Here is a 15,331-nt window from a genome sequence, read left to right as displayed (position 1 = left end):
CAGCAGTATAACACAGCATGGAAGTGAAACTGCTGTGTTTGTTTCAATGTGTTAGTCTAATTGAAATAGTGTGTCCCAATCCCTAATCAATGACTTCTTCGTTATAGATTATTGTTGTCTCAATATTGATCAAAATAATCCTGATAATCATTTTGGCAATGGTTGTGCTTGAAAGAAAGAGCTCTATTTTCCAATTTCTAATTCTATTTAAGATCACAGAAGCCTCAAGGTGTAGCATTATACCTTCTTCTGTATGTTGATGGTCCACAACATTTCCCGTTTCTGCTCTCCCATCCTGGGGAGGGTGCTCCTGAGTTGGGTTGCTCTCGTGTTTATCTTTGTGCTCTTCCAGTTCTGGTTCATTAGAGCACTGAGCCGTGCTATGAGCAGTTCTTTTCTCACCCTCGCTGCTCCCCTGGAGGCTGTGTGAGTCCAGGCTGTCCATTGACTCGTTTCCATTCACACAGTCCGCTTGTGATACTAAGACACCCTCTGTGTGCTTAGGCTGGCCCTCAGCATCTGAAGATTTGGACAATGCAATTGACGGCTGGAAGTCAGCCTTCTTGGACTGGCCATCCCCATCTGCCTGGGGCTGAGAACTGCCACTGAGGCGAAGCGGCTCGCTGTGTTTCTCTGTGTTCTCAGGCTCTGCCTTTTTGGCCGAGGGCTCCTCCTCCGTAGGCGTTTGCTCTTTTTGGGCTTCGCTGTCAACTGGAGGTTCAGCAGGAGCTGCAACAGGGGGCTCGTTGGAGCTCTCCTCTTCCGTAGAGGGGACATGAGGATGGTGGCCATTGGGCTGGGGTCCCATGGTGTCACATGATGATTCCTCGTCCGGCGTTAAACATGAGTCACTGGGCCCTACAGCTTCCACCTCGGCCTCGGGCTCCTCCTCCTCTTCCTCCTCGTCCATTCCTTTTTTGTAAGTCTTCTTCTTACGAATGATGCCCCGTCCCCAAGATGGCCGCCGGCGAATCTTCCGCTTTATGTGATCTATGATAGAGAAAAAAGATGGAGAAAGACAAATAAATAAAACATTACATTATCCATCAAAACATTTAAAGTTTAAGAATAACTAAGAACTAGAATGACATCCTCAATGTTTGTATCCTTCTGTAACAAGTTGCTGTTTACATCTATGCTATGGTATGAGACATTTGTGTGAAATTGTCCAAATGAGCGTTATTTCCAAAGAAATATCTGGGGGGGGGGGGGGGGTCACAGTGGCAATGACCTTTCACCATCAAATTCAGTTGTTGCTGTCCAGGTGCATACAGTATGGGATCCAAATTTGAAAAAGAGACATAATGTTGAAAAGATTGGATGATGGAAAGCAAGGACATAAACAAACACAACTTTCTCATGTTTAACACCATCATTTTTTTCGTCATCGTTATATTCGTGTTTGCAATTTAATGTATTTTAATATGGACGTTTGGCCTTTTTCAAAGATTTACAGGCAGTGGGTGAAGAAGATTGTAAGAGAGAGGCAGCCGGAGACAGCAGCCCTGCTACATCCTGGTTGTTGGACACTAATGACAACAGATGGTGTTCTGGATTTTTAAGAGGAAGGGAGAAACAGAAGCCGGCTTTCCGAGAGTGTAGTACAAAGGTCAAAGCAAGCAAGAATGCTAAATGCACTGAAACTTGGAGGCATTTGCCTTCATTTACTTCCAAAGCAGACGCTGAGAAACAGACCAGAGCAACAAAGTCAGAGAGAAGAGCCAACAGAACGAAAGTGTGAGAGAGCAAACACATAGGGACCCACACATGTCGGTTTCCCAGGGACAAAAGCATCGAGCCACATCAGAGGGTATAATGCTCAGCACCAGCAGGATAAAAACTGTAATCCTATCATAAACTATGAACAGTCTCAAAAAGGAAGAAATCACTTCATAAAGGTCCCACATGCATGTGCATGATGTGCGTCATTGACCCGAGATGTGAATATAGATCACCATGGACTCATTCAAAATGCAAGCTATTGTATTTCAAGTCAAAGGCCACATGAATGAGCCACATCTACGAGGTGGATCTTATGCGGAATCAATAACCTTGTCAGCCTGGTTCTGAAAGGACTAAATGGACTGGACTGCATTATTTTATTCGACATCTTACTATACTGTAAACTTATACTCCCTTTATGCTTTGAGCAAAGCGTTGGATTTAATACTACCGAAGGCTTCCTTCCATTGTATAATTAGTACCTTCCCACAAAGACACAAATAGGCAATATCTGACAAGAAATCATGATATGCCTGCTGCTTGTTGACTGTCAAGTCTCCTTTCCCTCAAAGCTTTTAACCACATATCCTGTTACCACTGTAAAGATGTGATTATGCACACTGTGCGTGCTTCAGAGGTAGGTAGAAAATGAAACCTGTTAAGTACTTGTCAATGGAAAGGGAACAGAAATGGAAACATTACACAACCATTTTTTATCCTAAAAAACATAACATAAACAGGGATAATAAGTCACAACTAGCCCAACAAAAAACCCATGGAGAACTGGAGTACGCTTGCTGCTAGCTAATGCTCGACAGTAATTCTAACAAATACAAATTCACATAACTTTAGTACATTTAGGTAATATTTCGTATCATGTACACTTTCAAGGACATTTAGAAAAGTACTCCATAGTCCATGTGATTAAGTGAGGCCGTGAATCTTTCACTAGGTCTGATTTTATAATACACCCAGTGTTTAAGCCGTGTTCCGGCTTTTGTTCATTAATGGAGACCTTTTAAAAACAGCGCTATGAGCAAGGTGCATGCACAATAATGTAAATGATAATCACAGGAGAAAGGACAACCGGTTTGCCACTAGTAATTCACACATTTCACACACACACACATTTCACACACATTTCGTTTGGTCATTTGTCAAAAATTGGGTCTTTTCAAATTAAGTAAAGAAAGTATTGCTTCTCTGCTCTGAGTTTTGTATGTATGAGTTTTTCTTTAAACATGTAATGTCTATTCAAATATAACCAAGTCAAGGCAAATGTCAGCATGTAATTATGAATAGAACATAATAAAAAAGAAACATAGAAGCTTCATTTTCTTTTTACCCGCTATGGATAAATAGTTTTCAATCTTTCTATACACAAAAGATCCACAAGCCAGTGAAAGAGGTCTGGAAAGGGTCAGGTATCCCCATCAGAGCTATGAAGCGAGGAAAAGGTGAGATAGAATGGCAGAAAATGAATCGTAATAGTCAGCTCTTAAATAATGCATGAAACAGCCAACCACAGAGGGAAGATAAGCTGATGGCGGAGAGTGGGAGGAAGGGAAAAGAGCACTTTGTAATAATTAAAAGTGCCTAAACCCTGCTAGATTCAAGAATTGGTAGGAACATTCGGAGCTGACATCACACACACTTTCAGGACAGCATGTGTGCACACATGCACACACTGACAAATACAGCTTCTGATAGCAAAAAGCCCCAGGAGACAAGTACCAAAACTGCCGTACCAGCAAGTATTAAATAAATAAATCAGTGCTGTGACACTGATGGACAATTCAGCACCATACTCTGCCAATGCCTTTGGGTGGAGGCTCTGATTCACTTATGTCTTTATTTAATAATCTCTAGTCTTCCTGGTAGTGGGAAAGTCATGCACCGTGTTGAAAATAGGACAAAGGAAGGACATGATCTGTAGACTCTTTAGAATAAAACTAGAATACAAAACGAATTGAATGCATTATTCTGTGTTCAGGGTTAGCTGTTTTCCTTCCACAGGTATACACAGCCAGACTGATCCACTAGTCTCTTTGGAACAATGGAGTCATGAAAGCCCCAAAGCTTTGTCAGTTTAATCCAAATACGTATCTATCTAAAGTTTATAGAAAGGCCATCTGAGGAAACACTGAAGCACTTGGGACCCGCTCCAGTATCTATCGACAAACACACTGTCCATTTACAATTTGTATATCTCATGTAAGTACATCATTACCAGAATGGCGACCCGCTTTAATATTCACATTTGGCTAAAGTTGTGTACTGTGAACTTTAGGACGTAAACATAAAACACATTGTAAAAATATGCATAAAACCTCAACATTTACTGCTTGGTTAGAGATGTATGTTCTTAATTATGATCTTAACAAAGGTTCAAGATCGCAATTATCACCCAGAATAATGTGAGGAACAGTAATTGCAACAACTACAGAGTGTGAAAGCTGACATTGTTACACATGCCATCCACGTGTGAGCACTTTTAGTTCAAACTGTAAGTGTGACAACAGATAATACTAATATTACTGAAGCTTTAAACATAAAATACAACTTAACCTCCACACGACGATATTAGCTCATTTGTTTTAAAGCGACTGGAGCGCAGTAGAGATGCAGTGCCTGTCCATAAACATAATTTCACTAGATTTCTTGTCAGCTATCCAATAAAAGGGATTATGACTAAGAGTGGTTTTGACAGCATCTTGACTTCGAAAGGTTAGGCTTATTTGAGGCTAGTGCAGTAGCACTTAAAAACAGTTTGACTTATGAAAAGCTAATGTTCTGACAGGGTACTTGCTTTTTGAGTTTGTTTATCCATGGTTGAATGCATTTATTGTCAGTCGCTTTGGATAAAAACCTCAGCGAAAGGAAATATAATATAGAGGATGGTAATTTAACTGGTTAATGAGCTGAAGAAACGTATTTCAATAATTGTCTTGCTATTAATGTCCCAAACTATACATTGCTGCTTTTTCAGTCACGTCTCATGTTTATTTCATGGACATGTGTCGTAAATGCTCAGTGCCACTGGTCCGGAAAGTCAGCCAGTCTGCTCAAATCAGTCCAAATTCACAGACACAGTCCTCTCCTAACCTCTACAGATGCCCTGTTGTTTACTAACCTACGCACGTGTGTGTGTGTGTGTGTGTGTGTGTGTGTGTGTGTGTGTGTGTGTGTGTGTGTGTGTGTGTGTGTGTGTGTGTGTGTGTGTGTGTGTGTGTGTGTGTGTGTGTGTGTGTGTGTGTGTGTGTGTGTGTGTGTGTGTGTGTGTGTGTGTGTGTGTGTGTGTGTGTGTGTGTGTGTGTGTGTGTGTGTGTGTGTGTGTGTGTGTGTGTGTGTGTGTGTGTGTGTGTGTGTGTGTGTGTGTGTGTGTGTGTGTGCATTCATTTTCCTTGCCTCCAGTAAATTCTTTGCTCTCTAATTCCCCTCTCTGAATTCACATGTAGGACACTGAACCAACCAGAGTACACTCATGCTAGGAAATAAATCACAACATTTCTGGACCAAAGGGGAAAAAGAGCCAGAGAAAATATGTGAATAAATGGGCTTTTTGATGCGTTTAAAACTTTAAACGTAATGACTATATAAAAATGTAGTTTCGTACCAGAGTTCAATTGATTTAAGACTCACATGAGTCACATGTTACATTCCAGATGGAAAATTATACACTGTCAAATTTGAGTGAGAAAAAATAAAGAAATGGGACAGCATGTGGGTAATGAGAGTTCTTCTGCAAATATACAATAGGATGAGAGCTGTGAATTGGATCAAGGGTCAAATAAAAATAAAAACACTGGTAAGTATTTGATTGCTTCCCAGCGCTCATTAATTATTATCTTTATTTCAAATAAATGATGTCTCATTTGATGATTATAAAATGTTTATGTTAACATTGAATACCATTATATTTGTGAAACATAGTAAAAAAGACTATATAAATGACTGTAGAACATGACCAAAACAGATTATCTAACGGAGGTGTACTGCATTCTGCAAAGAAGCAATCATGTCCCCATCCAGCTCTGTGAAGGACAGTATATAAAACGTGATGAGGCCCTGGTCTCAAACTAATTAAACACTTATGGATGAATTGCTGATCTGCTGCTCTCCCTAGTTACCCATTGTGATGGGCTGTGTGCGTGTTCATGCACACACGGCATATAAGAATAGGTTGTTACAGGCACACGGGTCCACCGTGTGCCTGGTCAAAGGCACGACCCGGCATCAAACGCTGTGTCTACCTGGTTCATTGGAATCGACTGGAGTTGGGGCCTCAATCTTTTAACATTAATGAAGTATCGATCCGCCCTGCTCTCATCAACTGCAACTAATGGGGAGGAGCTTGGAGTTAAAAGTTGTGTCACATTCTTAAAACAAACAAACTCACTCATTTATCGGAATTTACAGAGGTATACTTGGATGCTTTCTTTCTAAGCTTCTTCTGTTCAGTATTGGATGCACTTTTGTAGAGAGAAAAGAGCTTCGTAAGCCATTATTGTTGGATAAGGGTATTTGTATGCAAGGCCAAGAGGGATAGAAAAAGAGAGAGCACTGTCAGTGAGTGTGCATTTACACACACCCACACACAGTCCTTGTGACAATTGTGCTAGTTAATGCACAAAGGTGCAGCTTTGAGAGGTTTATTAAGGCATAGTTCGGATTGGTGTGGACATTCTTCCATAACGCGAGCACCATGGATCTCTTACCGGGTAGGATGGGGGCATGAGTTAAAAATCTGGATATGCTAAGTTTGGTCGAATAAATAGCATACCGTACTTTTCGGACTATAAGCCGAGACTTATTTCCCCATTTTTTTTGTACAGCTAACGGCCACTAGGGAACCTCCTAAATCTATGGATTTCACAGGTGAAATTAACCACCTTTAACTCTATGGGCTCTATGACCGGTCCGCGCCCGCCACCTTTAAGCGGCGGGCTCCAGCAGGAAAAGCTGGAGGCCGGAAAAGAGTGAGACAGGTAGCGCGCCAAAGTAAAAGTGGAACCGAGAGACAGAACGAGAGCAAGACAGACGGACAATTTAGCTGCTGCGGCTTATATGCAGGTGCGCTTTATAGTTCGAAAAGTACGGTAATTGTTTTGTTTATCATATAACTGCAGGCACCTTCCATTGTGACAGCACTAACGGATTGTTCCAGTTTTTCGGAAATCTTATGATTAAGGAAAGGTGAAGTATAAAGTAATTGGATTCAAAATAATTTAATATGCTTCAAAAAGCTTTTGTCTTTTAGACATTAATTCAGGCTAACAGGTAGAGTACACCGTGTTAATAATGACATAAAAGATATAATTGTACTAAAAGATAATACATGTTTTTTCCATTGAGAAATAGATTGGTAAGAATGCATTTGACAAAGATGTTCTTGTTTTCTGCTGCCTTTTCTAAATATATATAGCAATTGTACAGAACTGAAGTTATTGTCATTCGTTTGTCAGTCTGCAGATGATGTAATGGAAGCAAAAAAAGAGTCTGCCATATGTGTATCAGCATCATCAGATACTGACTTCTAACAGGTGCCATTTATCATTAAATTACATTAAAGCATGTGCTTCAGACATTTAGCTTTTAGTTGGCAATCAAGGGGGATATTAAGGTAAATAATCTAAATTCTGATACTGCTTTGGTTTTTCTGTTCAGCATGAGCAATAAGAGCTTATTCTTGAAAACTATATATTCCCAACTCTATCCCTCCCAGGGGATTAAAGCCATTTTTTATTCCATCTGAATCATTCCACTGAGCTGTAATTAACACAGCACAAAGGCTGTATATCCCCTGCCGTGACTGCTGAACAAATTCCAATTCAATGGTTCCTAATCACTTAAACTAAATGAATAATTTAAATTCTGTCCTTAGAAATGTGCACAAGAAAACATATGACAACACTCGGACAAAATGCATGTCAAGGATAGGACCCCCTTAAAGGGCCAAAGAACTGACACAGACGGACCCCCGACTGTTGTGTCACCTCGTGTCTCTGCGTCTTGGCCATGTGTCGCACTGGAACACACCGCAAAGACTTCAGCCGACGGCCAAGAAGCACGTACGAACTGCGCATGTGTGAGTGGCAATAACTCTCCTTACCAGCAGGCGGCGGTAGTGTGCATTCGTCATTCAAAACAGGCAACAACCGGAAGAAAGACTGCATGATAACCGAGAGAAGAAGAACAGACTGCGTGATATAAACAAACAACAAATAGCGTGTGCGTTCCATTTTCACTCTACAGCGAGAAGCTCATGGGGCTTTCCCAAACCTGTGTCGAGAGCTGGAGTTAAATGAAATCTCAGATTTGCCTTCTTAATAGTTTGTTTGGGTCCCTCACTTCTCATGCACTGATTCGCTAAGCTGAACAGCCAATCAGAGTGATCTCTTTTGCCGAAAGCCTTTCAACATGCCGAATCGGTTGGTTTTCGGCCGAAAAGGTGTCGGCACGGCTGAAAAGACACAACGTGCGGGACACACCAATCTGAGTAGGGCGTGTCGACGCTCATCGTCGGTAAGATAATTCTTTGCCTCTGTTGAACTAGCAATATCATAAAAAGCCTACATGTAAAATTGTAAGCATAGGTGGAGATAAATTAAAACTATTTATTAGTCTTGCATCAAGCTGTGCTGATAAAAAGTCAAATGATTTTCTTTCAGATTAATTTCAATATTTGTATCACTCCATATTTCAAAATGCAACCGAGCAGTACAACATTTTCTTTTCCATGTATTCACAGTATGTAAAAGACATGGTGAGAAGCAAACAGGAGACACTGTAGAAGACTGAGAAATAAAAAGGCTGTCATGGTGACACAGAGCTTCAGGGTCTTTAGGTCATGAAAAGGAAGATAGCCGTTTGTCACCTGATGTGACACTTAATGAAATGTCCAGATCAATAAATGATCCCATCCTTGCTTTCTAAAATGAAAGAGATCACTCACTTCCCTCAATTGCTGTTATGTTCCCTTTCCATCTCCCTCCTTCACCCTCACACTCTCTCCCTTTCTCTCACAAAAAGACTGCCATACCACCCTGCTGGTTAGAAGGAATAGTTCAATATTTTTGGAAAACACACTTATTTGCTATCTTGGCAAAAGTCAAATGATAGGGAGTGGGAAACAGATCACTGCCAGCTAGCTTTGTCCAACAGAAACACAAATCCCTCTATAGAGCCTGTAAAACTCACAAGTGATCCTGTTTGTTCTGTACACAAACAGCAACTTAATCTATCCAGGAACTTGGCTCAGCAAGAGACTTTCTGGAGTCTCAGCTGGTTGCCCAGCAACCTTATGCTGACAACGATAGGCAATGTTGACGCAAATATGAAGGACTAATTCCCCTTGACCATAATTCTACCATACAATCCAGTGTTTACACATGCACTGCTAATCTATCTATGCAAGTCAGCATAAATGTTTCATAATGGAGATCCAAGAACAGCCTAAACATAACTTTGATGGAGAAGAATTCACACATTCCATATTTGCCAGCCGAGTTTGCAAAATGCTAACATATCACTGCCATGCCACAGAAGTTGTCAGACTCTAAAGCGACAAAAAGCTGACATTTTCTGTAAAATGTGACTGGCTAGACTATAAGGAGAAAATACATTCGCAAGGTGGAGGGATTGAAGACATAATTCAGTGTGGGCATCTATCTTTCCATTTCCTGTCCTTCTCCTCTCTGCTACTCAGTAAATGGCCGGTGGGATGACGGTGCCTGTGGTGCCCCCTTCTCAGAAGACAGATATGCCCTAATGCACCAGCAGCTACAAGTTCTGTTGAAGATGTCAGCCTGTGCGCACACGTACATACAAAGTAGGGTCTGAAAGCCTTCTGGGGGAAAGGTCCGTCGCCCACAGCCAAAACATGCATATAGACAAGCTGTAAGGCAGGAGTGATGAGGTAAAGAGATGTGCACTGGTTGGCTCATTTGACTGACGTGTGAGTTATCACAGCCCTTGTGGAGGAGAGCGTGCACCTAGCAAGGCCGCTCCAAGGAGAACAGCAATGTCAAACCGCTAGCCCCTGGTACATGCCTTCTGTGCAGTGAATGGTGCAGGCCCATCATAAAGCCAGGAAATCAATGTCAAATTGGACAAAACAACCTGCTACTCCCACAATATAAAGGGGGACGAGCTGTTGCGTAACAACCGTTTGTTCTTACTCTACACATCTGAAGATACACCTTGGCCCATAAATACATAAAAACGCTTTCGTGGTCTCTTCTCTCTAAATGTAGCACTCAGAGCAGAACTACTTGCAAGATTCTAGCAACTTGTGGGGTCTTACCCACATGGTTGACTGCACTTTGGAAAGATAAATAAATGTTATGTAGACACTACAAGTTATACGCTGCTGGCAATATAGCAGATCATTGTGCTGGATAAATAGATTTTCAATGAAACCATACGGCATCCTCTATACTTCCTATAATAATAAAAACACTTTTATATATTTGATAAATACAAACGATTGAAGGTCCCTAATGGGATCATATTGGTTAGACTACTCCTGGATGCACCGAGGCAACGAGCAGATCATTTCAGTGCAACTCTGCAGGCTAATTTGTTTCAGGCAGTAATGTAAGTTGTTTACTATATGGTTACTGCTATGTTTGTCTCAACGTTGCTGACCATCTGACAACAGGCCATGATCTCTGAAGGGAAGCCATTGTACTTTGGGACCAGAGACAAGAGAGAGAACACTTAAACTTGCCAAAAGGATTAGATTAGATACAAATTAGATACCCTGTGAGTGTGTTAAGGGACTCAGGTCATTACAGCGGTTTAATAATAGGACTCTGCAGAAAGGGGATATTAAATTAAACAAATTACATTACATTACATGTCACTTGTTAGACGCTTTTATCCAAAGCGACTTCCATACTCAATACTGTGGGAAATCCCCACAGGAGCAATTTGGGGTGAAGTGTCTTGCCCAGGGACACAACGACATGCTGACTGCAGTGGGGTTTGAACCTGTGACCCCCTGAACCCAACACCAAGGCTCTATCCACTGCGCCACACGTCTCAGATAATTGCAAATGTTTTACACAGTGAGTCTTTGCTCTTCCTAGTCCCTTTACTGGATCCAGCTTAAGAATGATTGACTTTTATATTAGCTGGCCACTTTCAGTCACATGCGAGAGGTCATAACGTCTTGAAAAGTAGCACTAGGGAGAAGAAATAATTCGCTTTCAATTGTGCTCAAATTACAACATGGTTTGCTCATCTTCTTTTCAGGAGCTACTTAATTATATCAAGCTGCCATTTGTCCTCTGAACGTTTTTTCCTCACTTATCCAAGTTTCCAAGAACTTTGCTATCACTACATTTTTGAAAAGTTAGATTCAAGAGCTGAGACAATGGGCCCCTGCTGTAAGGCAAGGAAAGTTTATTTATATAGCACTTTTCAACACAAGGCAATTCAAAGTGCTTTACAAAAAATGAAAGACATTAAGCATTAAAAAAAGAAAAGCTAATAAAATAAACATTAAAAGGAAAAATACATGGATAAAAGTTACAGTGCAGTTTAAGATATGAATAGTTCAATTAAAAGCAGCGACAAAAAGAAAAGTCTTCAGCCTGGATTTAAAAGTAGTCAGAGTTGCAGCGGACCTGCAGGTTTCTGGGAGTTTGTTCCAGATATTTGGAGCATAATAACTGAACGCTGCTTTACCATGTTTAGTTCTGACTCTGGGGACAGAAAGCTGACCAGTCCCTGAAGACCTGAGAGATCTGGATGGTTCATAATTTAGCAGAAGGTCAGAAATGTATTTTGGGCCTAAACCATTCAGTGCTTTATAAACCAGCAGCAGTATTTTGAAATCTATTCTTTGACACACAGCAAGCCAGTGTAAAGACTTCAGAACTGGAGTGATGTGATCCACTTTCTTAGTGTTAGTGAGGACTCGAGCAGCGGCGTTCTGAATCAGCTGCAGCTTTCTAATAGATTTTTTAGTGAGACCTGTGAAGACACCATTGCAGTAGTTGAGTCTACTGAAGATAAAGGCATGGACAAGTTTTTCCAAATCCTGCTGTGACATTAGTCTTTTAATCCTAGATATATTCTTTAGGTGATAGTAGGCTGATTTAGTAACTGTTTTAATGTGACTGTTGAAACTCAGGTCAGAGTCCATGACTACACCTACAGGGCTCGACATTAACGACTGCCCGATGGCCCGGGGCCATCTAGTATTTAGCTCGGGCAATGAAGCCTTACCTGCTGTTTGCCCGATCGGGCAATCTATTATGCCAGTATCATGCAGCTCGCGGATCCAGTAATGAGTGAGCCGACAGTAAAACTAAACATATCTATAACTAGTTTAGGTAGTTTGAGAGGTAATTAAAATAGCTACGTGTGATATTCTAACCTGAAGTGTGTGTTTTGTCCGCTCACGGCTGCATGTGATTATGCAGAGCTGCGTGTCGAGTCTCGACTCGTCAGCAGCAGCTGATCTCTCTCTCCCGTCAGATTAGACTTCACTCGCGTTTATGTCCATATCGATCAGATCCAGCTAGTTCTAGCTAATGATATGACTACCTGCTTATTAAAAGACACCTAAACAATAAGTGTCGCTATGCAACCGGGTGAGGCCACAAAGTATAGCGTAGCATTACACATTTGTTTCCATGCCCACCGGAACCCAGAGGCATTACCAACAGATAAACGCACAATCAACCCATACAGGACATCTCTTTCTCCACATTAAGTGTTAGACATTATAATTGACTATTCTTGTCTGTCACATACTATTCTTGTCTGTCACATAAGTGGCGCAAGTGTATTGCGCTAAAGGGAAATTATTTTGACCGAAGAGATTTAGATTTGCGGGCTAACGGGAACTCTGACGTCGCCATGTTGTGTGCTTCGCGGATGCGCTCGGCTCCTCTCGACTGCTGCTCGGGTCTGCTCGGTCAGCTTCCGGATGAGGAGGCATTCGTTCGACCAATTTACAGTAGATAACATTACAAACATTTTTAACAGGGGCCATAATAGTGTAAATAATGTTTTTCTTTTGGCAGTTATAACTGAATGTAATGTTTTCTACTTTTTTACATCTGGGAAGGCATTTGCCTTCATCAGATGGAAAGTGTCTTGACCAATAACTTAAGTGTTTCTTATAGCTATGCAGGGCATGCAAGCGAGCAAACACAAACAAGAACAAACAAACAAGTGAAATGAAGAATAAAATTGAAATTGTACATTATAATATTGTGGTGGTTCATCTTATAATTCAGTCTAGAGAATGCACCAGACAGCATCTAAGACCTGCAAAAATCTAAATGTTCTAGGGGGAGGCCTCCAAAACCCTTCGTGCGTCATTTCGTCCTTGCGCAATTTTCAGGGCAATCTCTATTGGGCTCAGGGCCATCTGTAAATTAGCTTAGATGGCCCACAGGGCCATCTCCCAAAATCCTTAATGTCATGCACTGACTTCGATTTCTGGCTTTATCTGTTGTTTTGAACATTGCACACTGAAGCTCAGCGCTAACTTTTATACGTTCTGACTTGGCTCCAAAAACCATTACCTCAGTTTTATCTTTGTTTAATTGGAGAAAGTTCTGACACATCCAGTCATTGATTTGTTCAATGCACTTACTCAGTGTTTGAATTGGAGCATAGTCTCCTGGTGAAATTGTTACGTAAATGTGTGTGTCATCTGCATAGCAATGGTAACTTATTTTGTTGTTCATTATCTGAGCCAGTGGTAGCATGTAGATGTTAAAGAGAAGAGGCCCCAAGATGGAGCCTTGAGGAACCCCACATGTCATATTTGTCAACTCAGATGTGTATTTACCTATAGAAACAAAGTTGTTTCTGTCCTTTAAGAAGGATTCAAACCAATTTAGAACTGTTTCCGAAAGTCCCACCCAGTTTTCCAGTCGGTCTAGTAATATGTTGTGGTCAACAGTGTCAAACGCAGCACTAAGATCTAATAATACTAACACTGAAGTTCTGCCACTGTCTGTGTTTAAGTGGATGTCATTAAAGACCTTTACAAGAGCAGTCTCAGTGCTGTGGTTTGTAATGAACAGCATTAAGGAATAATGCAGATCAAGGCAGCACTTAGTGGTTTTGATCTTCTGCAGACAAAAAGTTTGCTATCTAAAGTGGTTTCCTTCAATAGATCATATATCCCTCATTATCTAATAAAAATGAAATAAAAAAACACAACTTGAGGTAGATAAAGACAGACGTATTCTGTTCTCCTTAAGAGAGAAATTGGATATAGGTGCAATTTTCCCAGACAGTGTCTAGACTCAGTGGTGTGGTTGGTGTTGGACTTTGAGATGGTTGGGGGGGGGGGGGGGGGGGGGGGTATTATTGATTGCTCCCAGCTCTTGTTTTGTGCTGGTTCGACAACTTTGCCTGCAGGCAGTGATCAAAACAGAGCCAGGCACCAAAATAAAAGCCAGCATTAACATCTATTCTCTTAAGGTGTCAAACTGAGTCGCTGTTTCTAATCTGCCATGCTCTGCTGTTGCTTTCTATATATTCAGCTTCAACAGGTTCTCTTTTGCTCCTGCTTGGTCAAACTGATCATGTTTATACGTAGCCTTAACCTTTTTATAGGTTTTTGTTCATGTAAATAGCTCAAATTACAAAAGTCTCCTTCAGGGGGAGTTTCTCTCCCCCACACTGGAATTACGTGTGAAAGTTAGGGTGGAAATAGGTCATGTGATTCATTTGCATTCTTTCTTTTTTTTTCAGCACTAGTGTTAATCATGAGTGTAACACATTGACAGCCCCAGTTTTAGTACATACAATTGATATATTTGTTTATTCACTACACACATTCCCTCAGCAAGGAATGATGATATATGAGGATAATTGTATCAGTTACAATTGATTGAATAAAGGATAATGTAACAGTCTGTCTGTATTCCTGTTTGATTTTGATATTTATTTTCTCCTGGTTTGTGTTCAGCTGTGTTTCAGCTCCCCTCCCCAGCTGTGCCTTGTCTTGTGATTCCCCTTGCTTTCCCTAGTGTTCTCTCTGAGTTCATCGTCATTTTCCCCCGAGTTGGGTTCCTGATCTCTTGCCTTGGTGTTCTGGATGTTCCTCGTCTGTCCTCCTGTATCTTCTGAGTATTCCTGGTTTGTTCTAGTTTGGTTTGCTTCTTTTCCTTTTGTTCAACCTCGCCTGCTCCTGCAGTTTTGTGTTTGTTTCGTACCAGCTTATAATTTAATAAAAGCTGGCTTTTTGTTTATATTCCTATATCTGCCTCCCCTGACTGAAATAGCATATAGAGATAATTCTGATTAACCATCATTAGTAATACCATATATTACATACATTTCTTTGTATGATCGCTCTATTCCCTTCTGGTTTTACTTGTAGGAGAGCTAAGTGTGTTTTATATTGCCGACCTTCCCACACTTACAATGCGATTAGACTTCTAAACTTTTTCATAACTTCAAACCAAATTGACATGACTATAATAGTGTTGTGTAATAGAAACCAATATGCAAATGCTAAATGTAATTAGGGGTTCCAAAGTGCATTAACTAAAAACAAAATGTAAACATAGCCTTCAGTAGTTTGTACAATATATAATATTCTACATTTGCTGAGCAACAGTGATGGACT

General features: G+C 40.8%; 1 protein-coding gene across 3 annotated transcripts in view; it reads right to left on the bottom strand.

Moving 5' to 3' along the window:
* The window catches only part of atad2b (ATPase family AAA domain containing 2B), a 105,831-nt gene that overhangs the window by 27,747 nt on the left and 62,753 nt on the right, over positions 1–15,331 (bottom strand). For all 3 annotated transcript variants that reach the window (XM_034075909.2, XM_034075911.2, XM_034075912.2), the window contains one exon: positions 244–990. In XM_034075909.2, the coding sequence (XP_033931800.1) occupies positions 244–990 (747 nt within the window). The remainder of the gene's footprint in view (positions 1–243; positions 991–15,331) is intronic.

The sequence above is a fragment of the Pseudochaenichthys georgianus genome, chromosome 24, assembly GCF_902827115.2.
Source record: "Pseudochaenichthys georgianus chromosome 24, fPseGeo1.2, whole genome shotgun sequence".
Classification (NCBI taxonomy): domain Eukaryota; kingdom Metazoa; phylum Chordata; class Actinopteri; order Perciformes; family Channichthyidae; genus Pseudochaenichthys; species Pseudochaenichthys georgianus.
The sequence above is the reverse complement of the archived record's forward strand: the minus strand, read 5'-3'. Positions and strand labels throughout refer to the sequence as shown.